The sequence below is a fragment of the Vulpes vulpes genome, chromosome 13, assembly GCF_048418805.1.
Source record: "Vulpes vulpes isolate BD-2025 chromosome 13, VulVul3, whole genome shotgun sequence".
NCBI lineage: Eukaryota > Metazoa > Chordata > Mammalia > Carnivora > Canidae > Vulpes > Vulpes vulpes.
Genome location: NC_132792.1, coordinates 127,359,023 through 127,385,229, shown reverse-complemented (window position 1 = coordinate 127,385,229; position 26,207 = coordinate 127,359,023). Strand labels below are relative to the sequence as shown.

Below are 26,207 nucleotides of genomic sequence, written 5' to 3'. Positions count from 1 at the left end.
ATCTTGCTATAATCTGTATTTCTTGGACTCTTATTCTTGGGTTATTACAACCGCCTTTTGATATAATCATCTTCTTGCCAAGATTTATTCCTTAAAAAGTTATTTTTAACTGTCACATTCCTGGCTTATTAACTCAGCTGTAAAGTTCACATATGTGAACTTGGCAATTGGGACTCTTCCCAGCCATGCCTCAATCTACCTTTCCAGCCTCAGCTGTTGGAACTTCCCTCCGTGAACTTTCTGTTCTAATATGAACTTTTCAGCATTCCCAAGCACCTCATACTGGTAATGACTCTAATATTGCATGTGTCGTTCTCCCAATGTAGAGTGCCTTTCCTCCCCTTTTTTGTCTCTGTAAACTTTGCTTATCTTTTAAGACCCAAATCAAATGTCATCTTGTAAAAACTTTCCCCAGGTGAAGCCATCCTTAACACTGTGAATGCTCTTTCTTGCCATCTGGAAGATTTCCCTTGACCTGCTGAAATCGATGTATATGTGTCTCTTCCTGCCCACAGCACTTGAACTATAAATGCTTTGAAGGTTTTGTAACCCTAGGGCTAGCTCATTCCAGAAGTGCTCCTTAAGTATGTACTAAGCAGGTGCGCCTGAGTAGCTCAATCAGTTAAGCATCGGGCACTTGATCTCAGCTCAGGTCTTAATCTCGGGGTCATGAATTCAAGCTGGGCATGGAGCCTACTTAAGAAAAAAAAAAAAGTGTGCTAAACCAACAAGCTAATCTTGCTTTCGCTTAGACCTTGTCGTCACAAAGTAACATTGAAAAACTTCCTTTCTCTATAGTTCATATGTTATGGTAAATATATATTTTCATATATATTTTATAGATATATATGTGATGTTTATTTTATAGAATATTGTACTATAATATACTACAGCATGATGTATAGTAGCATAATGTATAGTAGACATACAAAGTACTATGTATTATATAAGTGTGTGTGTGTATATATGTATGTATAAGTATAGCTTCCTTAAAAACTAATTAATGCTAAATTCCCTTCTATGACAAAGGGACTGATTTGAAAGATTGGGAGAGAGAAATTTGATCTTAACTTTATCAGACTATAAATACTGACATACATTCATATTCCTTCATAAATACTGGAAAATAGGACCTACTCACTATCGGCAAGAAGCTAAGAACTAGAGAGAATGATTTTTAATATATTTTTATATATTTTTAATTTGCCAACATATAACACCCAGTGTTCATCGCATCACATACCTTCCTTCTTTAATGCCCATCACCAGTTACCCCATCCCCTCACCACCACCTCCCCTTCTGCAACCCTTTGTTCATTTCCCAGAGTTAGGAGACTCTCATGAATTTTCCTATTCAGTTTCCTTCCTTTCCCTTATGGTCTCTTTTACTATTTCTTGAGAGTATGTTTTTAATGTAACAGTGTCTAGCTCAAAAATTATGTCAAGGAATTGATCCAAGAATCCATCTGTGCAGTATTGTTCTTTAATCTTCTTGTCAATGACCTGATTGAATTAAAATCACCCCAGGAAAGAAAAGTTTCATCATCCTCATCTAGCCGCATTTACAATGAGACACATTTACATAAAGATCCATTATACCCACAATGGTGTGAATTTAAAGCAGATAATCTATTTGGAATTTTTAGTTTAATAAGACCAACATGGAATGCTTTATTTTCCCCAACAATAATGGTCCTTGCTCAGTTGCCCCTGTTTGGGTAGTAGCACCAAAATCTGCTGAGTTTTAAAACCAGAGACCTGAGTGTCATTCCAGAACAGGATTTCTCAACTTTGTTTCTACTGACATTTGGGGCTGGATGATTCTTTGTTCTGTGTATGTGAATGTGGGGTGGGGCAGGAGGTATACTGCCCATCATTGGATGGTTTGCAGCCTGGCCTCTACTAGATGCTGTAGCACTCCCATCCGCAATTCTAACAAACAAAATTGTCTGTAGACGATATTGCCAATGTCCCTGTGGGAGACAGAGGGCAAACCCCTCCTTAGATGAGAACCACCACTCTGGATTCCTGCCTGTCCTTCACTCACCACTCCTGCCCTCAACAGTATCTAATCCATTACAAGTCTTTGCCATTCTACTTCCAATTATATCTCACCAACTCCAGGGCTACTTCTCAGTGACTATATATATCATCCAATTGAGGAAATTTTCAAGAGCGATAGGGGTTGTTATTAATACTAAGTTGAGACAATCAGCATAAATGAGACTTTCCATGACAGTCCAAGATATGCAATCGACTGCTGCATCGCTCTGGCTGCCAAGCCTCCACTATATAAAACCCAAACTAATGCACTAGCCTTTCTGGCTTTATCGCTGTCACTGTTACCGCCTCACAGAAGCCAGTTTGCCTTGAAGAAAGTTTAAGGCAGTACCTTACCAAGATGCTTACCATCATGCTTAGAGTAAAATACAAACTGCTGACTACAGCTTGACCTTCCTTCTTGATAAATCTCACCCGAAAATGCTTTCACTGTCCTCACTATACTCAGTACTTACTGACCTTCTCAGAACATGCCAAACTCTGTCCAGTCTTAGAGTCTTTGTGTTTGTTGGCCTCTGCCTAAAATGCTCTTGTCTAGCTTTACACATGGCTGAATCCTTTTTGCTTATCGGGTCTCAGCTTAATTTTTTTACCCATGTACTTAGAGAGGCCTCCCTGAGGTCCACTGACAGATAATCCTATCACAACACCCTATTAGTTTCCTTCCTAGTACTTAGCTCACTGTATACCTAATAATGTTTACTTTGCTAGTAATGGACACACATACAGTAGAGCCTGTAGAACACACTAATCTTAAGTGTATAGCACAATAAATGTGGACATCGTAAACATACCTGTAGCTACCAGGCAGATCAAAAGACCATTCCTAGCATCCCAAGAGTCCCGTCATCTCTTCTCACCTTATACAGATAACCACTCATCTAATGTCTAGCTGTAGTAAGTAGTCTTGCCTGTCACAATCAGTAAATATTCTGTTTACTTGTTGATTTTATGTTTCTCCTATTAGAACATCAACTCCCAAGAAGAGAACTTGTTTATTTAGTTTTAAGCCCAGTGTGTAGCTCAGTTCTTACACATAACAAGTTTGCAATGCATTTTTGTGTCTAACTCCTTCTTGTCTTTAGACTCAATAGTAGCTCCCAAGTGAATCACCAAATTTGGGAAAATTGTTATTCAAGCATGGTGTGTGTGTGTGTGTGTGTGTGTGTGTGTGTGTGTGTGTGTGTTCACATGGTGTCAAAGAACTGATCAAGAATTGCTCTTTACTCCCGTCCCCCCTCCACCCTAAGATGAGTTCTAGCAGACACTCCTGATTGGTAAAACTTTTCACAATAGGAAAGAAGCAATCCACTTTCTTATCTTTGTACTCCTGAAAAAAACTCCTAAAATAGTTGAAACATAAGCTATGGACCAAAGCAAAATCTTTTCTTCTAAGTAATATTTTAGTCAAGGGCCGAGTTATGTTTGTAATGTAAAGAATCTTAAAATGCAGCACAATCTAGGTTTAATAGGTGGAAATGATGAAATAGATTAGAAGAGAGGAAAAGGAGCTGAGCAAACAATACAGTCCTTGGAATTTGGTAACAATGTTCTTGTACTTTGTTATGATGCAGATGCAATCGATTATGACAAGTTTTATGCGGCTGTGCAGGAGCTCTTTGGTCCAGAAGTGAAGAATCAAGATGCAAAAAGCTTTTATAGGAAGCTCTGCAACAACCCCGATGCATCTATAGACTGGTGTGAGGTAGTCACTTTTCATGTTTATCACAAGAAATCCAGGTATTATTTCTCCTTGGTCAGAATAAATAATTTAATCAAAGTGTGATTCCCACAGTGAGTCTATTATACATATAAATGCCATAAAGACATGGCCACCGCTCCTGAGAGTAAGACAGACAGAGGTTTAGCTATATTATTAGTGGGTAATTCTTAAATACTTTTAGACTGAGATGCTAAATGGAAGAACTAAACATGCCATTAACAACAACCAAGTTGTTAATTGTCTTCATTGCATTATCAATGACATATTCTTTTTCAGTAGTTTCAATATGTAGAAATATCAATAAAAGAAGAAAAAGACTATCATTGACCACTTCTTACATTTTCTGAGTCACTTCCTTGTCCGTGTAGCTTTGTCTCCCTTCCACCAACTTCTGGTCTTCTTGGATGAACATATAGATATGCAGTTTGGTTAAGTGATCTATGGGCTATGGAAAAGGAGAAAGGAATGCCTCTGATCTTTGTTGAACTCACAGAAGACTATCTAGGTTTGTTTATAAACCAGATTCTTCCTATTCTAAAAGGATTTGAAGTAACTTACATTTTAAGAAAATGTTTATAAAAATTGCATACATGCATACAAAGCAATTGAAGTAATAATAAAAATTATCAGGCTCTTTCTCAAAAATCATAGATATAGGGGCATCTAGGTGGCTCAGACAGTTAAATGTCTGACTCTTGATTTTGGCTCAGGTCATGATCCTCAGGGTTGTCAGACCAAACCGTGCATCGGGCTCCTGATTAAGATTCTCTCTGCCTCTCCACTTCTCAAAAAAAAAAAAAAAAAAAAAAAAAATCACTAGCTATAGTAGACAAAAGGAAAAGCAAAGATTTAAAGGATTTGACTATCACTTTTACAAAGATATGTATAGTTCTATTTATATATAAGTAGATGTGATAAATAGAACTTGAACCCAAGATATAAGAAAGACCTATCTTTCTCAATTATATATAGGGCCATCACAAAACAGTGCATGTATAAAGCTAAAAAGGACATTTCAATAAATTCCAATATAATCAAATTAGAAATCAATAATAAAAGACAGCCCAAATCGCTAAGAACTGACCAAATAAAAAAATAATCAACTAATTTTGGGAAAAAGATTGCAAACAAAAAGCCTATTAAGCCTTTAAAGAATACATAATTCCCTCATTATATACATTTTCATACAACTTAAGAAAAACTGAAAAGCTATCCAGCTCATTTCATGAAGCTGAAACTACATGAACTGAACAAAGATAAAATGTCAGGGAACTATAGGCCAATATTATTTATGACTATAGATGCTGAAATCCTAAGTAACATTTTAACAAATCAAATCCAGCAGTGCATTAAAAAAATCACTTTTGAGTAGAACTTAACCCCAGAAAGGTAAGGGCAATTTAATATTAGGAAGTCTAGTAATGTATTTCGTTCAACATGTTAGAGGAGAAAAAATAATATGATAATCTTAATTAGAAGTTAGCAAACTAAAGCTCATGGACCAAACTCTACAGCCACTTGTTTTGTGAACAAGGTTTATTGAGACACAGAACATTCACCCGTCTGTATACTGTCTGTGGCTGTGTCTTTGCTACAAGTACCGAACTGAATATTGTGACAGAGACTGAATGGCCTGCAAGCTGACAATATTTACTACCTGGCCCTTTTCAGGAAAAGTTTGCTGACTCTTGATTTTAAACAAACATGGAAATAAAAAAGATATTTGATAGAAATCAAATTCCTGTAGCCATTCGTCTTTTCAAAAAGAAAAAAAAAAATCTTAGAGTAGGAATGACGGATAATTCCCTGAACTTGGTAAAGGATTGTGTTCATTTTCTGTAACTACTGTAAAAAATTACCATAAATTTAGCAACTTTTTCCTCAACTTTATTGACATACAACATTGTGTAAGTTTAAGATGTACAATGTATTAACTTGTATATTCATATATGTCAAAATGGCTATCTCCATAGGATTAGCTGATGCCTCCATCATGTCACATAATTACCCTTTTATTTTTGTGGGGAGAATATTAAAGATTTACTCTGTTAGTAACTTTGAAGTATATCATGCAGCATTCTTAACTATAATTGCCATGCTGTATATCAGATCCCCGAACACATTCATCTTATAATTGGAAGTTTGGACCCTTTGAAGCACATGTCCCTTTTCCCCTGATAACCACCATTCTAGTCTCTGTTTTTCTGGGTTCAGCTTCTCTTGATTCCACATATAAGTGATAGTATGCCTTTCTGTGTCTGATTTATTTCACTTAGCCTAATGCCCTCAAAATCCACCCATACAGTTGCAAATGGCAAGATTTCTTTCTCTCTAAACTTAGCAACTTGAAGAAATACATTTATTATCTCACTGTTTCTATGGATCAGGATTCTGAGCACAGTTTAACTGGGTCCTCTGTTCAAGGTCTCATAATGCTGCAGTCAAGATATTCTCATTTGGAGACCTGACTTATGAAGAATCTCCTTCCAGGCTCAGTTGTCATTGAGAGAATGCATTTCCTTGTTGTATGACCAAGGGACCCAGCTTCTTATTGTCTAGAAGCTGGAGACTAGAAGATGCCCTCATATCTCCCAGGCTCTCTGCAGTTCTTTGCCATATGAGCCAATACATAGACAGTTCACAGCTTTGCTTTTTCAACACTGGCTGGAGAATCTCTTTCTCCACAGTCCCTGAAGACAGTCTTCTATAATGTAACATAATCATGGGAGAAATAATGCAGCACATTTGCCTTATTCATTTGGTTAGAAGCAAGTTACAGGTTCTAGGCATACTCAAGGGACGAGGGTTCTGCAAAGGTGTGACTCACTGTGTGCGAAGGAAGGGGAGTTATAAGACAAAATCTGTCCAGCCTTAGAGTCTGTGTTTGTTGGCCTCCGCCTAAAATGCTTTTGTCTAGCTTTACACATGGCTGAATCCTTTTTGCTTATCGGGTCTCAGCTTAATTATTTTACCCATGTAGTTACAGAAGCTTCTCTGAGTCCACTGACAGATAATCCTATCACAATGCCCTATTGGTTTCCTTCCTAGTACTTAGCTCACTGTATACTTTACTCACTATAGAGACTTTTAGAAACCTATTTAACCAAGGTCATGGTTCATGATTCATGGTTCATGGATAAAATACTAGAAACACTCTGATTAAAGTTAAGAACAAGAAAAGGATGCCTATTATCTTCACTACTCCTCAACACTTTACTGGAAATTGTAAGTAATGGAAAGACAAAAACAAAAAGGAAGTGATATGTAATAAAGTCTAATAAAAATGTAAAAAATAGTAACTAAAAATGCACATTTCATTATTTGTAAATGATGTAGTTTTCTACCAAGAATATATAAGAGAATCACATGGCAAACTATCAGAACTGAGTTCAAGAGGATTCAAAGAAGATAAATCTGTCAGATTCAATACCATTCACAAACATAAGCAAGAACTCTCTCCTGGACGTATGCACATAAAACTATCAGGGAACAACAACAACAAAGTTTTCATTCACGAGAACAAATAGCAGAAAATGCCATGAGATAAAATTATTAAGGAATGTATAAGACTATGACACTTTACTGAAGGAGTAAGAGAAGATCTGGAAAGTAATTAAGGGATTCAATTTGCAAAAATCTCAACTGTGTCCCCAGTAATTGTTAATATTTATAAATTTAATAGAATTCCAATAAAACAGATCTTTGGAGTTAATGCCCCAACACACCAGCAATTGAATTTTAATACATCCCATGTCAATTTAATAATTCTTTTTTTTCGAGAGAGAGAAAGGTGGGAGGGGCAGAGGGAGAAAGAGAATTTTAAGCAGGTTGCATGCCCAGCACAGAGCCTGAGGAAGGGCTTGATATCACAACCCTGAGGATCATGACCTGAGCTGAAATCAAGAATCAGAGCTTAACTGACTGGGCCACCCAGGTGCCCCTAAAATTAATAATTCTTATAAATATTTTAGGTTGCTTGTAGAAATTGAAAAACATTCTCACAAACTTCTGGTAAGTACTAACAAGCCCTAGATACCTGTAGATTAGCATGAAGATTCTACTGTGGAGCATATTTTTAAAGCTTGTTCTTTTTTGCAAGAAATGAAAAGTAAAAGTATGATTTTCTCTTAGATATTTACTTGATTATGATGTCAAAAGTGAAAATACGAAAGCACCATATATAAATATGCATACAATCTAAGCAGAAGTGTAAAGGGATTACCAGAGAACAGGATTCATGTATGAAAGACAATGAATCGTGATTCTCAGGTATATGTCCTTTTCTTTCTTTCTCTCCCTCTCTCCTTTCCTTCTTTTCTTTTCCTTTCTTTTTAGAGCCCGCTGTGCCCATGGAAGTGTTTTAGCAGAGCTTGCCCTATAAATATTTTAGCCTTATATTCAATGGTCAACTTCCAATATGCCTTGGGTTTTCAGCTAGAGATTTCTGAGATTTGCAGTGTGGTTACCTGAATTCTATAGAGTGGTGACCTGTTTTTCTGGAACTATCCTGAGTTAATGTTTGTGTTGCAAAAATTACAGTGAATGTTAGTCATCTTGTCAGAATACACTACACAGAACTTCAAAGGAACTGGTGGAGCTTACCAAAAAAGTAGACCACCTGAGCAAAGGTTGGACCAGAATCTGGATATGCCCCCTCCTTCAATGGTGCAGGTAAAACCAGACAGCTGGATTAATAAAACAAAGAATGACTGAGAAATGTCGAATTTATTCTTAGTGAAGGTACAACACAAAATCTCACAGAAAATGTCAAAATAGACATAAAAGGAATTCCTTCTGATTAGCAAAGATAGATTTTTGCTGACAAACAACTGAAAGATGGACAGACCACATTCCATAGAAAGAGTTCAACTTTGTTCTTTGGGAACAATTCCAGACAGTATAAGAGGACATATGGCATTGTTCTCCAAGAGCACAAACATAAGAGAAAAGAATTTAACACAGAGTGGTTAAATATCAGAAGATCAAAGGAAATGATACAATTAGCCACTATGATCAAAAGTGTTCATTCTGAAGAAAGTGTTGTCAAATTCTTTACAGTCAAAGAGTTCTACGGACAAGTCAAATGTGCAAAATCCCCCTGTTTATTTGGACAAAATTATAAATAGAGGCCCAAATATCAAATATATAAATATTTTTATATTTTATATATAAATTCAGCTAACTGTTAAATCAAATATGTTCTCTCCTCCAATTTTGACCAATATGCCTTATTAAGGCCCTGGAAGTCCAAGTTAGAATTTAAAATCTCACACCTTGTAGTTCATACTGAAACATAGAGACAAAGGAAGAACCAGCCCTGGAACACCTTCTTTTTGTACTAATGGTCCCATCCCACATCATGGGGGACCATGCGTGCAGACAGCAGACACCCCAGCCCATGTGTCTAAACTCTTTCACCATCAACACCCTGACTTGGACACCCCTCAATCCTAGAGGTGCACCTGGTTTGTGGTGTGTGGCTCACCCCCATGAGCATGTATCTGGATGAGAGGCTTCATGGAACTGGAGGGGAGCCTGGAGTCCTTTAGGCAGGGATTCTGGGACCCCAGGAATCTAGAACGTGGCTTAAAAGCATGGGCATGAACTCCTGGTGGACAATGATCCCTTAGCCTCCTGAACTATAGTGGGACCATGGAAAGACCTAGAGTGGGACCCTGTAAAGCTGAGCTGACCAACTGTAGACACTAGCCACAAGTGCTAGTTACACTGAAATTAAATTAGCCGTTCAACTCCTTGACTTAAACTGAACTACATTTCAAAGGTTCAATATCCAATGAGGCTAGTGACTATCATATTGGATAGGACAGATTATAGAAGAGTCTCATTAACAAAAAGAATGCTTGCAGCTCTACAAGCATAGGTCCCAGGGCATGGACCTAAAAGTGAGTCTGCAAGGGCAAAGGTGCTTTTTTGTCTTTTTTAATTCACTGATTTAATAAAATAGAATACAAATCTATCTCTCTATATTTCTGATTCGAGAAAATGGAATAAAATATATACATATCTGTATTCTATTATATATATAATGTATATATCAACAAAATCCCATAATCCCCCAAAGATGAGAAGAGTTTAAGAAATCAAATGAAAGAGAAAAATCAGTAATTTTGTAGGGATACAGAAATGGCTATCTTTTTTCTAAATTTTGTAAGTATACAAAATGAACATGTTTTTCAAGGATCTGGGCTCAATCACACTGTGTAAATCCTTTGAATACTGTTCCATCTCATCTACTGATAACTTGAATTCTGTGTCACTAAACTTGGAGTAGTCACAATTTTGAGAATCACATATCCTCACTGTTCTCAGTTTTTTAATGAATATTTCTCACACGCTCAACTGTTCATGTGCTTGAATTTCTAACATAATATTTTTGGATCACTAAAAACATGAAAATGCATGTATAACAAATGATTCATGTCAACATCAAATAATTTTTGATTTTCAAGAAATGCAGAAGTCTGTTGATTTCACCCTTGGATTCAGAAAACAAATGCCCTAAAAATGTCCCATGGCACCAACAAATGAGACGCAGCACTCTGGTAAATCCGCTTACCTGGAGTTTCGCGATGTTAACTGAGAATTTGGCCTCTGTGTATTTTATAGGGTTCCCTGTTTTGAAGAGAGAGAATTATATTACAAATGTTTTCTTGCTGATAAACAGAACACTTCTTTGTCTTTGAAATAAATGGATGAAGCAATGAGTGAAGTAGATCCAGATTGTTTCATTGTGTGAGTGAGGAAATAGAGCCCTGTATCTTTCCCATCTCTACCCCCTCTTTCTCCTTCTCCTTCTCTTTCCAGTTAGAACACCATAATTATCTTACATTTATTTTTTTTCAGACGTGTCTTTTCTACGTTCTCATTTAATCTCTGTAACAACCCTCCCCCCCCCATGTAGATTGTGGCGGACAATGTTTTACAGTAATAAAGATGAAGGACATGAAATGCAGAAAGGTTCATGGACTTAGCGAAAGCCGTAGAGAGAATTGGTTTGGGTCCTAGAGCTGAGACTTACTCCTCTCTGCAGTGTTTCCATATGACATTATTCTATCACATTACTTGGGCTCCTCATAATCTACACACAAATTTAACAGAAACACTGGTGAGCAGCCTCTGCACACTGTATGTATGTGAAGGACAATGAGGTTTGAGAAAATATTGCAGGAAGCTTCTCCTTCTCTGTTCCATCACTTCCCTCACAAACTATCTGTGCCAATGCTCCTAAGAGGCATTTCTATTCCAAGCTGTATGACCTAAACTTTTAGGGCTTCAGATCCATCATCTGTAAAATGGAGATTCAGTGCTGGGAGACTAACTTTGCTTCAGTACGGATTACCATTTTTTTCAATCAGTCAGTGTTAATCTTGTCAGGTAATAAGAACTATGTTTATTCTTTTAAAGCCAGACACAAATGTACAAAATTGATTCCTTTTTTTTTTAAGGCTTTTATTTATTTGAGAGAGAGCACAAGTGGGGCAGGGTGAGCAGCAGAGGGAGAGGGAGAAGCAGACTCCTCAATGAGCAGGGAGCTCCACTCCCAGGATGCCAGGATCATGCCAAAGGCAGACACTCAACCGGCTGAGCCACCCAGGCGGCCCAAAACAGATTCTGAATATAAATCTCTTTGTTGTAGCAGTGCCACAAAAGGTGCACTTTCTTTTCTAGGTTTCAGATGCAAATGGACTTGGAAAAATGGACGTTTATAGAATAATGAAACCTTATAACTTAACTAAAACATCACTTAGACCTGCCTTTTTAATCTATAAGGAGAAAAATTAGATGTAAAGAGATCCAAGGGAATGTAATGATATTAAATTTATAAAACTAGTCAGTGGGAATCCTGATGTAGATACAATCCACTTTCCTACAATACAACGTTACTCTATGTTTCCAGTGGGCAATTCACAAACACATTTTTTTTCTTGGAGCATACTCAAACTAATTTTAAAAAGAGGCATGCAACACCCCATGGGATGCCTTTAACTGTGTTCTCCCCATAGTGAATTTAAAGTGAATTATTATAAATCTAAAACTGTTTCTGCTAACTTCAAAAATATTTTTAAAATGTTCCAGGGTAGGTTAAAAAATAGGTTGAATACAGGTTTTTATTTTCTTCTTTCTGCTTTTTCTTTTCTTCAAATGTTCTACATGTTCCTTCTGTAATTAGGGGGAAAAAGTGTAGTTAAATAAATGAATCACTTAAAGCATGGAGCAAGTCCTTTAAATAACATAGTTAAAAGAAAATTAATATCTAATGCACTATTGATACTAGTTACAAAGTACTCCAGGCATGTCACATGCACAATTACTTCCCTGAAATTTAAATAATTGAAAGAGAAATTTGAGATCCTTGAAGCTATAGTTCATCTTAGGAAAGATGTTTTGTGCTCTTTAAAAATATTGCTTAATTGAAACATTTCCTTTTAACATGTAAAGCTTTAGCTGTCTTTTCTGAAGGAGTTTATCTAGTTAAAGGCTCTTAAATCTCTCCTCAAGAAAGTGTAGTTTTTAGCATCCTTTGGAAATTATGTATGGTAAACATTGGAATATTGTGTTATTGTAAGTAAGAATAGTAAAAATTTGTCATTTCCATAAGAACAGATGTCCTACAGGATGGCAGGTACCTATAGATGTGACTATATATCACATGTAGGACAGACTGCATGAACAATGCCCTGCTGTCTGGGCAGGGAGCAGAGGTGCCTGGTGGACAGCTTTGAACTAGCAAAGAAGACACACCTGAGCACTGTTTTCTGTACTGTCTCTTGTTAAATCAGGAATTGTACTTACTCAAATATTGACATCAGTCGAGTTCCAACTTGGTACTTCATGCCATCTAGGTACATTCTAATCTTCCTAATTAGATTACTAAGCAATCTAATCATGATTTCCTCATTTGATTCTGACACTAAGGCATAAGGTTGGGGTAATTATTTCTTACAGATGGGAAAACTCAGGAGCAGAGAAATTAAGGAATGTGCCTGAGGTCATGTGACTAGTAGGTATGAAACCTGGCTTTGGACCTAAGCGCTAGTCTGAAGCACCAATATGGCTTCTCAAAGAACATCCTCTCATATCTGTGATCAGACATTTAACAGACATGCCGTCACACTCACTGTAAGAATATTCCAAAATTGCAAGTTGAGTCAAATAGCTGTCTGTAAACTGCTTTTAAAATATAGGTGTCCTAGACATATAGAACATTATTTCAAATTTTGTGACAACACATATGGTGTGTAGTTCTCCCACCCCTGAAAAACAATGAAATTTATTAAGACAGAAATAATCATCATTAACATCATCATTTCACATTATTATCTAAAATTTATTATCTCACACTATTGTCTGGAGTTAAATCGGTTGCTAGCATTTGGCATGTTTTGTGTTGTATTTTGCACAAGTGATGTAAATCATATTGAACTGCATTTTGAAAATGAGAGCAGAACTCTAGATTCCCATGTCCTAGTTATTCAATCACACACTAATTTAGGTACTGCTACAAAGGGATTTTGCTGATGCAATTAATGTTACTAATAAACTGAATTAGAATAGGGGGATTATCCTGGATTATCTGCATGGGCCCAGTGTAATATTTGAAGGGCCATTGCTGGTGCGACACAGAGGGCCCAAAGAGACGCCTCTGGGTGCTAAGTGTAACCCCAGTGCATAGCCAGCAGGGAAAAGGGGATCTCAGGCCAATGACCTGAATGACCTTAGAACAGATTCTTCCCCAAGTCTCAATAAAAAACATGTCTCTGCTGACATCTGGATTTTAGCTCATCAAGACCCATGTTGGCTTTCTATGGAACTGTGAACTAAGAAATGGGTAGTGTTTTAAGTCACTATGTTTTCGGTTCCCTGTTTTGGTAGCAGTAGAGAACTAACATAGAGGGCAAAGTGTCAAGTTCAAGAAGAGTGTGTCTGCGGTTACAACCACCACAACCCAAAATGTAGCTATAAGAGGAATTCAAATTCCACAGCAGTGGGACAAGTTACAACACTTGGAACATGAAGCTGGAGACAGAAAAGCAAGAAAAGGACTAAGGATTATTTTCCATAATTGCCTTTGGGAGGCTTGTTGTATTTTTGTCTTTAAGATGCGCAAAAAAATATTTGAAGTAGGTTTTGTGCCCAACATGGGGCTTGAACTCACAACCCCAAGATCAAGAATCACATGCTCCACCGACTGAGCCAGCCAGGATGTGCAAGATATGAACATCCCGGAAGCAAGTAAGAAGAAAGCAGAGATAGATGAGATATTGAGGGGAAAGGTGACAAGCTCTGAGGATAGCATGAAGGGGATGGGACAGAGAGCAGATGGAGAGATTAGGAAAGGAGAAACACATCTTCCTCTGAAAGGGATAGAAGGAAGAAAGGGTGTGTCCAAATCCAGGTTGGTTTTGTAAATAGAGTGGCAAAACATGCCAAGGAGGCTCTCATCTGTGGCTTGCACTCTCATCTGAAGTGGGAAGTGAGGTAAGTTGTGAGAGGGACAAGGAGGTGGGCACACGTGTAGTATAGGAATGCAGAGATTCAATACTATTGCTGTGCACGATGATTGAGATCACCCAAGGAAGCGTGGGTGATGGCTGGGGCTACCGAAGCCCTAGAAGGATGGAGCACCTGAGTGATTGAGAAGCTCCTCCAATGGGCAATTTCCTCTGAGGCTTATCAGCCACAGCAGCATGGGTGCAAGGCACATAGGCGGTCGTGTTACCCTGCAGTGGGGGTTCTTGCCAAGCCAGGGCAAAGTGGTGGGAAAGGAAGGACCGTTGTATGGATATGTGAGTGAGTGACACATCACGATTCTAAACTGGGTAAGAAAGGAAGCGCAGGCCACAAGGACCTGATGGATTAGGAGGGCAAGGCACTGCGTTTCCCTCCCAGTTCTAGTTGGCTGGGGCAGTCATGTAAGCTCTTCCTGGTGACCCTTTCCCACACCATCCACTTATTGCAGTGCCCACATGACTAGTGTTTTTTATGAGGAGAACTAGTTCCAACCCTAAGTGGACTGACAGTTTTAAAGTACTATCCTCCAGAGAGGTCAATTTTCTCGTGAGTAGTTGTGGTCTTGATATAATTTATTATTTCTGTGTGGCCTTAATCTAGGCTTTCTAATGGTAGTGTTAGCTAATATTTGTCTTAAACAATTATTATGTCCGAAACACAGTGCAAAATGCTTTACACACATCACCTCATTTAGTTTAAAAAAAGAAGTTTGTCCTTTTCTTCTACTAATGAAGAAACTGAGACGTAAGGAGGTGAAACTGTTTATCCAAGTTCTGAATGCCAGGTAGTTGTAGAGACTGAACTCAAAACACTGAGCTGTCTGATTCCACAGCGTATGCTCTTTGCCAGAGGCCATATCATGGGTTCAAATGACACAGTGCTAAGGTGCAGACTAGGGGTGCCAGGTGGCTTAGTTGGTTTAGTGTCCAACTCTTGATCTCAACTCGGGTCTTGATCTCAGAGTCATGAATTTGAGCCTCATGTTGGGCTCCACAGAGCCTACTTTAAAAATAAATAAATAAATAAGTTGCAGACCAATACATGACTGTTAACTGGATATTACACCAATCAGTGAGGATGAGGAAACAACAGTGACACAAGATTCCTGTCCATTCCAACATGGGTCTACTGAAAGCACTCTTCTCTTTTTTCAATCCTTCCCAGGGCACCAGATGCTAAATCCACAGGTTTTGTATGCACGGAAAATGAGAGGTGATTTCTGAAAAGATAAAAAGTTATTTGAGCTCTTATTGGAGAGTGATTTTGCTGATGGGAAGAAGGGAAAACACAAGAGAGAATGTCTAGATGATCTTGAACTTCTCACAATGAAATCTAATTATAGGAAATGATAAAGGTTTTCACTGTGTGTTAGGAGATCTGGACGTGGGGAAGGTAAAGGAGGAAGTAGCACCATTTGTGAAGCAGCTGATGAAAGGAAATGTTAACCTAAGATGCTAAACTAGCATCAAAATAAACAAATATTTATAGCTGGTTTTTATTACTTTCAATAGACTTAGTCTCCAGGTTTTTTTATACTGAAAGTGTAGTCCCTGTGGAACTTGTTAGAAATGCAGACATTCAGGCCCCATCCCAGACCAATTAAATCAGAATCTGCACTTTAAAAGGGTCCCCAGTGGTTTATACACACATTGATGTTTCAGACACTCTCTACAGTTCATTCATTCATTCACTGACAAGCACCACTTAGTCTCAACAGTATGAGAAATAATTGTGTCATTAATTTATGAGAATTTTGTTTCTGCATATTTGTAAGACAATTGAAGAACAGCTACCTTATTCTTCAAATTCCTTGGAATTACAGAATTTGACTATTTATTCACATAGAATACTTTTCCTTCTTGGGATTCCTTCATAATAATTTATTTTCATGCAATGCCTTCAGAGTAGGATTTGGAATTGTTAAATAGAAAAACTGCACTATCTCTTAAATGCCCAAACTCCCCTTAGTAGGGATGAAAAAAACTTGCCCAGGAAGATTTATGGAAAATGGGTAGGAATGGTCATTTGAGAGTGACCAAATTCAATGTCAAGATTGTCAGTGGGGAGCCTGTCTGATGAAGGCTGATTCGATTTCCAAACAAATGTTAGCTCCTAAAAGACCTATCAGTGTAAGCAAAGACACTAGGCTGGTAACACCGATTCATCCATCAGAAAGAAGGATCAGCAGCTGTGCAGAAATTATGCACTATCAGCATCTGATGTGTTAAACGTAATTAACTGCCTTCTCTTGCCACGGGCAATCCCCTGGCATTTAGAAAGCTAGGTACTGACCATTCATCCAAATTAAATTTTAAACTTTAAATTCAACCAACAGCCTACCTGGAGATATTGTACATGTTTATATGTGTTGTTTGGCATTTTAGATCTTTGGATACTTCTCCTCTGAAGAAGATTCTCTTGCTTCCCAGATGGATGAAGAAAATTTGGTTTTCCTTGTTTCTAGAAAACAGCGAGTTGTAATTTCAGGTGATATTTTTTATTTCCTTTCCAAATTAATATGGGTTTTAATATTTTCTCAAAAAATTGGGAATGAAACAGAAATTATACCTGCAATTAGGTGTTTTTTTTATAAAGATCTTATTTATTTGTTCATGAGAGACACAGAGAGAGAGGCAGAGACAGAGGCAGAGGGGGAAGCAGGCTCCTTGCAAGGAGCCCAATGTGGGACTCGATCCAAGCCCCTGGGATCACTCCCTGAGCCAAAGGCAGATGCTGAACCTCTGAGTCACCCAGGCGTCCCTATACCTGCAGTTATTTGAAATATGATCATTGCTCTGAAGGACACTAATAAGGAATATGAGGAGGAGACAATTCACATTTTTCTGAAAAGGTTCAGATCTTGAATTAAAGCTCTGTACAGGAGTGTGGGGAGAAGAAGTTGATTTGGAGATAGGAATGTGGTGTTGACATTTGAAGGAGGGCCTGGGGAAGACCACCCCAAGCAGGTGCTGGGAGACCTGGGAGGGAGGGCTGAGAGTGGGGGGTGGGGGATATAGGGTAGCCCAAGAAGGGAGGGCAGGTGTGGGGTCAGGTGTGTGGGCTTGGGGGTGAAGGAACAGAGAGGGCAAGAGGCCTGCACAGAAGGGAGGCATGGTCTGAGCTACACTTTAAATGTTCATTAGGGGGCATGTGGGGCTTAGGTCATGATCTCAGGATCCTGGGATGGAGCCCTGCTGAGTAGTGCTCCTCACTCAGCAGAGAATCTGCCTTCCCCTCTGCCCCACCCCCTGCTCGTGCCCTCTTTCACTTGCTATCTTTCTCAGATAAATAAATAAATAAACTTCAGGAAAAAAAGATGTTCATTACAGCTTCCAAGCTGAAAATATTCCAGGGTGAGGGGGGCACAAGTAGAGACAATGGCAGTGGCTTGGAACAGGATAGTGTCCTCAACCTTCTTTTCATTAGTTTTTCATTATATTCATTTTTTTTTCATTATAGGAGTCACTAAGGAGTCTTTTAGACATTTTTTTACCTGATTGCACCCCTCCCTCACTCCATGACATTTTAATATGTCAGATATACTGTGTATCTGTTTATATAAGTTTGTGTCTCTGTGCTGTGCTTTATACACAAAAAGAACAAGACTCATTTTATTCCCTCAAGAACCAGTCTGCACTTGAGGATCATATTTTGTCTGTTGAGAATGCATGTATTAGGCTGATATCACTGGAGTATGAGATCCATCCACTTGCTTTTCCTAAGAGTGTTCAATTATAAAAACTAATTGTTCTGGAAAGAGGTCCCATGTATGTGGTTTTATCAGTTCAGTACATAGGCAAAAAAAAAAATGGTGTCCAATATTTTTTCAAAGTGCACAAATTAAAAACAAAAACAAACCCTTAATAACAGCATTAAGGTGTTTTCATTCTTTTTTTTTTTGCAGTTTAATTGCTTTGTGCATTTATTAGCTAATATTAATGCAGCAAGGAGTGAACAAAAGCTCACAAACAATCTACACAGTTTCACAAGACACATAGCAGGGAAAAAATTAACTTAAGAAGGATAAACAGTATCCTAAGGTCTTGGTGGACGCATTCCTGGGGAGATGGACCTCTAATTTCTGGTGGAGTGGTCTCATTCCTGGAGGGGGCATGCCTATAGGCGTCCCTTGAGCAGGGGAAAACCCAATTGGTGCACCCATGGGTGGTCTCATACCAGTTGGAGGAGCCATAATGCCCAGAGGTGGTATTGTTCACCCCACAGGAGTGGGTGGGGTCCCCTGTCCTGGTGGGTATTGAGTTGGGGCCCCAGAAATATTGGCAGTAGCAGCAACTGCAGCAGCTGCTACAGTTCCTCTTCCCTGTGGAGTCATTACCAGCTGGAATGGTCCCCCAGCGCCTCAGACAGGACCTGCTAACCCAGCAGGAGCCTGGGGAATTGGAACACCAGCCAAGAATGCCTGTCTCAGTTCCTTCTGGAAATCCACCACAGGGACTTGCTGCTGCTGAGATTGTCTTCGGTACAGCTGACATTCTTGGTTGCTCAGTGAGGCTGTCCTTCTATGTTTGACTTGGACTTCCACCTCTGGGACGTGCTGTTCTGTAGTCCGTCTCATGTGCAGGCAGTCCCTCAGGAGTGGAGGAGGAGGTGGAGAAACTGGTAGAGGGAATGTGAAATGGTGGGGCCTCTGGCACTTCCTAAAAATGTGAACCATGTAGTTTGCATTTGACATCGTAATTCCAATCCATGGAGAAGGGAGTGGGAGGTACAGGCTTCCAGCTGCAGGAGGAGGAAGTGCAGAGTGTAGTCAATGATGTGTACTGTTCACAGCACCACATGGTGACATGGTTACTGCACTTGTGAACACTGTACAACACGGGAGTTGTTGAATCATGACGTCACTGTACACCTGAAACCAGCTCTACCCACAGGGCCCGCCATGTTGAGACCCTGAGCCTGCACCACCGGCCATGAAATGCGGTGTTTTCGTTCTTTTATGCCCAAAAGCCTGAGATCATATTAGGCTTTTATTCTGTGTAAACCATGATGGTGACAGTTCAAAAAAAGGATTCCTGAGAGATGCAGAAATCTCAAAATAAAATGACAAAAAGATGTTTGGAAAGCACATTCTCGTAAGATATGCCTTCTATTTGAATATGTGACAGGAGCATGAGTGTAATTTTCTCTGTGAATTCATGTACCACACTGAGTTAGAAAGTATCATAGATTCAGATTCGTATCTATGGGGATAATTAAGCAATGAGATGTCCATCTACAAATGAATGGATACAGAAGATGTGATATATATACACAATGGAATATTACTCAGCCATCAGAAAGGGTGAATACCTACCATTTACATCAACATGAATGAAACTGGAAGGTATTATGCTGAGCAAAATAAGTCAACCAGAGAAAAACAGTTATATGGTTTCACTCATATGTGGAATATAAGAAATAGCATAGAGGATCATAGGGAAAGGAAGGGAAAATGGAATGCAAATAAATCAGAGAGGGAGACAAACCATGAGAGACTCTTAACTATAGGGAACAAACAGGGCTGCTGGAGGGGAGGTTGGTGGGGGATGGGGTACCCGGGTGATGGGCATTAAGGAGGGCACCTGATGTGATGAGCACTGGGTGTTATACACAACTATTTAATTATTGAATTCCACATCTGAAACTAATGATGTACTATATGTTGGCTAATTGAATTTAAATTAAAAAATTATTGCTAAAAAAGAGCAAGAGTTGCTGGTTCTACTCTACATTTTAAGCAAAAAAGTAAAAAAAGTTGTTTTCTTACTCCTTTCTTTAAAAACAAACCTAACAAATGAGTTTTAAGATCTTTACTACTGATTGAAATGAATATTATGCTGTTGACAGGTAGTAGAAGACGGGATGTGATTAAATGCATCGTCAAGATTCCTCAGTTGGATTTACTAATAACAGCTTCTCAGAAAGGATTAATAACAGTCTTTAATAGCCAGGTAATTTGAAAGCTTGGATTCCTCCCTCTTCCTTCTTTCCTTCCATCCATCCTCCCTCCCTCCCTCCGTCCTTCCTTCCTCCTTTTGTTAGTTCATTTATTTGTTCCTTCCTTTCTTCTCTTTTGCCTATGCATTATGCATATTTATCAGGTACAACAGAAAACATAAACATATTTCAGAGTTATTCCAAAAAATAAAGCCAGATGTTGCTAAAATGAGAAGATTGCTGAGCCCTGGAGCAATTTTTGAGATTTTGGTAACTGCATTTGGCAGTGTTCCTCAGGGAGTCTTTTTTTTAAAGATTTATTTATTTGTTTTAGAGGGAGAGACAGAACATGAACGGGGGGGGGGGGGGCAGAGAGAGAGAGGGGGGGGAGAGAGAATCTCAAGCAGACTTGGTGCTGAGCACAGAGCCAGACTCGGAGCTGGATCCCATGATCCTGAGATCAAGACCTGAACTAAAATCAAGAGTGCCACCCAGGCACTCCTCAAGGAGTCTTACTGAACCATGTGGCATCAGCATAATAAAAGGATGATCCTGGATAACTTCTCAGATAAAATCAGAAAAATTCACGAGCTAAGTGATTTTGTCATAATCCTAACAAGTATAGAAGGTCCCGACAACACCCTTGGACTTGTTAAAAGGCAGTTCACATTCTGGCTCCTCTATTTTACTAGCTATTCTGTTAAATAGGGAACTTAATGAGCCAGCTTACATGTTTTCACACCTCTTCACATTTATAAAATGAGGACAGCAGAACCAGTCCTTTCTCCCTCAGAGGGCTGTAGTGAAAGTAAATGACACAATGAATGTGAAAGGATTTTATCCAATTCCCATATACATGTAGAGTATTACTATTATTGTCACTTAGTTCTAAATTTGTAAATTATTGTCACTTAGTTCTAAATTTTGGACTTCCACTTTCAAACTATCAGAGATTTTATCAACTATGCAGTATTTCATTATGAAAGTAAACATGAACATTTGGTGTTAAATAGCAAAACAAATAATTCCAATTATTAGTTGATTTGCAACTAGAGACAAGCTTACAAGTAAACTAAAATAATACATGTTTAAAACTGCAACAGTAATGTTTAGCCCTTCAGGGATCAGAGTAGCTGGATCCTGTCAGAGAAGCAGGCTGCCTCAGGAGGTGTGGTGGAAGGTTCCTGGTGTGGAATGGAGCCTGGCGTCCCTGCCCAGCTTGGACACTTGCCAGCCCTGTGTGTTACTTATTCATCTCCATGCCCTGGCTCCTGTTATTCAGAACCAGAGAGCTTCTCTCCCAAGACAGTTGTGCTGTTTACGTGAGTTACTATTCACAAAGTGCTTAGTTAGCATCACTGTAAGCACTCAGGGAACATTGACAGTTGCAATTATGGACAAATGGTGTGAAAACAAAACTGGATTGTCTCATATAAAGATGAAAACTTTCCTCCTTTTATCTCCTTGGTGCCTTATTTCCTTACCTCTATTTCCTCAAAATTAGAACTAAGATGGAATGTAAAGAAAAACACAAGAAAGAAAAGAATGATCTTCATAATGAAATGGCTCAGAATTATATAAAACAAGTGAGGTGGCATTTTCATATTTCCAGAGACATCCCGTGCATGAGCATGCATGCACCCACACACACTCATTCTCATGTGCTTCTAGGTGCACACATGCATATCACAAACACATCTGTTTTTACTAAAACCATGTAATTGGAGAGAAAAAATTGCTAGAAATTATTTGAAGATTTGATACACCAAGAATAAATGGCATTTTGAATGTTGCATGTCTTACAAATACAGACACATTCTGTGAAAAAATAATCAGTAAGGTAGGTCACAGGAAAAATTTATTAAAAGGTAGTCATTAGGGGATCCCTGGGTGGCGCAGCGGTTTGGCGCCTGCCTTTGGCCCAGGGCGCGATCCTGGAGACCTGGGATCGAATCCCACATCGGGCTCCCGGTGCATGGAGCCTGCTTCTCCCTCTGCCTGTGTCTCTGACTCTCTCTCTCTCTGTGACTATCATAAATAAATAAATAGAAAAAAAAATTTAAAAGGTAGTCATTAGTAATGCAAAATATAATATGTTAATCCATGATTTAGGCTCTGTATAAAGTAAAATAAACACAGTTAAGGATTTGCAGAGTGGTCTCTAGAGAGCTTCCTGATATAGACTGTAAGTGTTATTAATAAAAATTCCTGCAAAAAAGGCTAGATTTTCAAAATTCAGGAGATATCTATAAGGATTATGCAATTTTTAAAGATGATAAAAGAAATTTAAACAGGTGCTTTCCACTAAGGATGGAAGTAGAGAAATAGGAGAGGAAAACCACAGGCGTTCTATTCTCTGCTCACCAATTTCCTGAGGGCACTTAATTTTTCCCACCTGGAAAAAAGTTCCTGATTGGAAAAGCCTCTTCGAACTCTTTTTTTTTTTTTAAAAAAGATTTTATTTATTTATTCATGAGAAACACAGAGAGGGGAGAGAAAGAGGCAGAGACACAGGCAGAGGGAGAAGCAGGCTCCATGCGGGGAGCCCGACGTGGGACTCGATCCCAGGTCTCCAGGATCACACCCTGGGTTGAAGTCGGTGCTAAACCGCTGAGCCACCCGGGCTGCCCAGCCTCTTTGAGCTCTTCAGATGAAAGACAGTCTGAGATGACCAGGACTAACAGTTTTAGTGATCTAATTTACTTTTCCCTTTTTTCACATAATCTATTCCTTCTGGGCAGCCATTTTCTGTACTTTTCCCAAGATTACATGACCATGCCAGAGAAACTAGGTCATTAATATACTTCCAATACTTACCTTGACCTTAGAAGCAATTAACATGCCCTAAGGAGAAAAGAGACTTCTCAGGTACATTATAGCTCTGCATGGAATAAATCTATGATTCCCCACCAGCACATGACCCAGGCATGAGATTCATGCAATAGATACTTATCCAGTAAAAGAGAAAGCCCACTGGAGAGAATGTTCTTATGTCTCTCAGGAACCTGAGAGATGACTATCAAATGAGGCAGTACTTTTTTTTTCCCACGTTAAGCTGTATCCATATTGACCTATTTAGCCCCCTTTTGGACTATTCTAGCAGTTAGTATTATTTCACCTTTCCACTTTTTGATCTCTTATGTTGCTGTGAATAACTAAAGAAGGTGAGGTAGTTTGCAAATAGGGAAAAATCATCAGTACAGTATAAGACTCTGAGAGCACAGTCGTCAAGCTTAAGGACAAGCCACAGAAGCACCTAACCGTGTCCAAAGCAAGAGGTGAATTATTCCACAGAGCCAGGCTTTTCACAGACGGTAGAAATGACAAGTGAGATTAAACCGTGGAGATAACGTGTCCTTTTAGAACTAACATTCCCGATTTTAATTGTAGTGCCTAAATTTTCATTTTACTTAGGTTTCATTATTCTTTTCCTTTGCTTATAGATGAGAGTACAGACCAGCACCAAGGTCACGGTAAGTACATGTTATAAACTCCTAATGAAGTCCGATTTGGGGCTGTGGTGATGGTTCCTCCATAACTAATCACAATCTCAATGCAGTGCCTAATAGGCTCTAAGAATAAGATGAAGTTAAATTTATTTTGGAGAAGTGCTTGGAGACATTACTCCCTGGAAGCTTCCATTTTATTTTTTTTATTTCTTAAGGATTTTATTTATTTATTCATGAGAGACAGAGAGAGAGACAGAGAGAGAGAGGCAGAGACAGGCAGAAGGAGAAGCAGACTCCCTGCAAGGAACCTGATGTGGGACTCGATCCTAGATCCCGGGATCACACCCTGAGCCAAAGGCAAATGCTCAATCACTGAGCCACGCAGGTGTCCCTAGAAGCTTCCATTTTAAAAGTCTCATTGAAGTTTTTCCAAGTGCCTACTATTGAGGAATGTAAAACATGAACAAAATCGAAGCTGGGAGAACAACAAGGAAATGGCCAAGGGAAATACTTTGAAAACATTTTATTGTAAACTTGAAAATAGCATATAAAAATTGAGTCTAATTTTGTAATTTACTTAATCCTTATCACTAATTGGAGAAAAGCCATGATGACTTGCTTTCAGAGTCCCACTGTGGCTTCGTGAGAGATGGGGACATGCTTGCCTTTTCACCCTGCTTCCATGCCCTGAATGCCCTGAACTGCACAGGAGGGTGCCAGGCCACCTGGCAGAAGAATCTGCCTTCTCTCCAAGCCTCTGAGCCTTTGCTTCAAAGGCTGAAAAAAAAAACAAAAACCCAAAAGCCACACACATTAGCATTCCTAACAGAGGTCTGAAATGCATGCACCAGTGTCTGGCACAGTAGGTGCTCCTAAATGGGAGCTGTTGTTCTTGCTTCGTTGTATGTCGTTGACATAACAGCTCCTACCCATGACAACTTGGTGACTTTAGGCAACGCAAGACCTTGGGCTCTAACTTGATTATTAACCGGATGATCACTAAGGTCTTTTCTAGCTAAAAAAAAATTGTGCATGGGGACAGGGCCAGAGAATTGGCTTAATCCAGCCTCCTGGTGCCCCCGTGAAGAGCCATTCTCATGTAAGGGAAGGGCGCACAAAGATGCCCATTCTGTTGGTGGCTCTGGGCCTCCAGGAGCTGCAATAGGCACCAGTTCATTACTCTCCAGCTGATGGTGCTGAGAAACTCAAGACAGGAGTCAAAGGGCAAAAGATGAGAGCCTCTCCTCCAGATATCAAAGAACAGACATCGCAAGGCTCTCCTGCAAGTAGGAGGACAAAATGAGGCTTTTAATTTTTTTTTATTTATGATAGTCACACACACACACAGAGAGAGAGAGAGAGAGAGAGACAGGCTCCATGCACCGGGAGCCCGACGTGGGACTCGATCCCAGGTCTCCAGGATCGCGCCCTGGGCCAAAGGCAGGCGCTAAACTGCTGCACCACCCAGGGATCCCCAAAATGAGGCTTTTAATGTAACGAATCTATTCTTTAGTAACCATTACCATGTGATAGACCAAAATATATTATGCCCCCCACCCCCAACTCTCTGTTTTTCTCTCAGGATACCTCCTGGATCACAGGATGTGATTACCTCTCACAGTTGAAAAGAATCGTTGCCACTACAGAAAGGACCATGATTGTCTGGGATTATAAAGCTCAAGGTGGTGGCCAGGTATTGTGCCAAGAGAAATACTCCAAGTACTGAGGTTGTCTTTTAGACAGAATGGTAGGATGTGAGCAATCCACTTCCTCTACTGAATGTCAGTTCCTTATATACATAAAATGATTTTAAGTAATCAAATTCATCATTAAACAAGTTCAACATTAACATTCTGTATGATTAAAAAGGAATATTCTTTCCATTGAGTGCATATTTAATTTTATATTGGTTTTGTTCTGTTTTTGAGAGAAAAGATAATTCCTTCCTTCTTTTATACCCTTTCTGAATCCAAGTGTTAGCTTTTTGATTATGCTCATTTTATCAAGTTCAAATCCTTTCTTTCCAGTTCAGTTTCATTTGGTAAGAAAATAACTAAAAATCAAATGACTAATTCTGGCAAAATATCTAATGGGACAGATGCCAATGTTATTCCTTCAGTGGCTCGGATGTTACCACTTAAGCAATTTACAATATTTATTGAGCATTTGCAGCCATATAGAAGTAATGAACATGTTCTCTGTACTCAAACAAAACTAAATCTTGAAGGATTTCATTAAAAAAAAACCCATAATATATAATATAATAAGACAGCAAACTATATAGTAAAACAAAACAAAACAAAACAAAACAAACAAAAAAAACAAACAAAAACAAGAGCAATAGGAATTCAGGAAGAGGCAAGATTGTAAAAAATGTCCTCAGAAAGTGGGCTGACTTCGAACGAGGAGGATTAAGAAATAATTAGCCTTTCTCTGTGCCTTACTTGTCCCTAGGCTCAGTGAAAAACCAAAGTTCTCATTCCTGTCTCCAGTGTTGTAACCAG

General features: G+C 38.9%; 1 protein-coding gene across 1 annotated transcript in view; it reads left to right on the top strand.

Moving 5' to 3' along the window:
- The window catches only part of WDR64 (WD repeat domain 64), a 138,686-nt gene that overhangs the window by 1,881 nt on the left and 110,598 nt on the right, over window positions 1-26,207 (top strand). Inside the window, exons 2-6 of the mRNA XM_072732890.1 lie at window positions 3,636-3,766; window positions 16,702-16,804; window positions 20,165-20,268; window positions 23,698-23,727; window positions 25,286-25,396. Coding sequence (XP_072588991.1) covers window positions 3,636-3,766; window positions 16,702-16,804; window positions 20,165-20,268; window positions 23,698-23,727; window positions 25,286-25,396 — 479 coding nt within the window. The remainder of the gene's footprint in view (window positions 1-3,635; window positions 3,767-16,701; window positions 16,805-20,164; window positions 20,269-23,697; window positions 23,728-25,285; window positions 25,397-26,207) is intronic.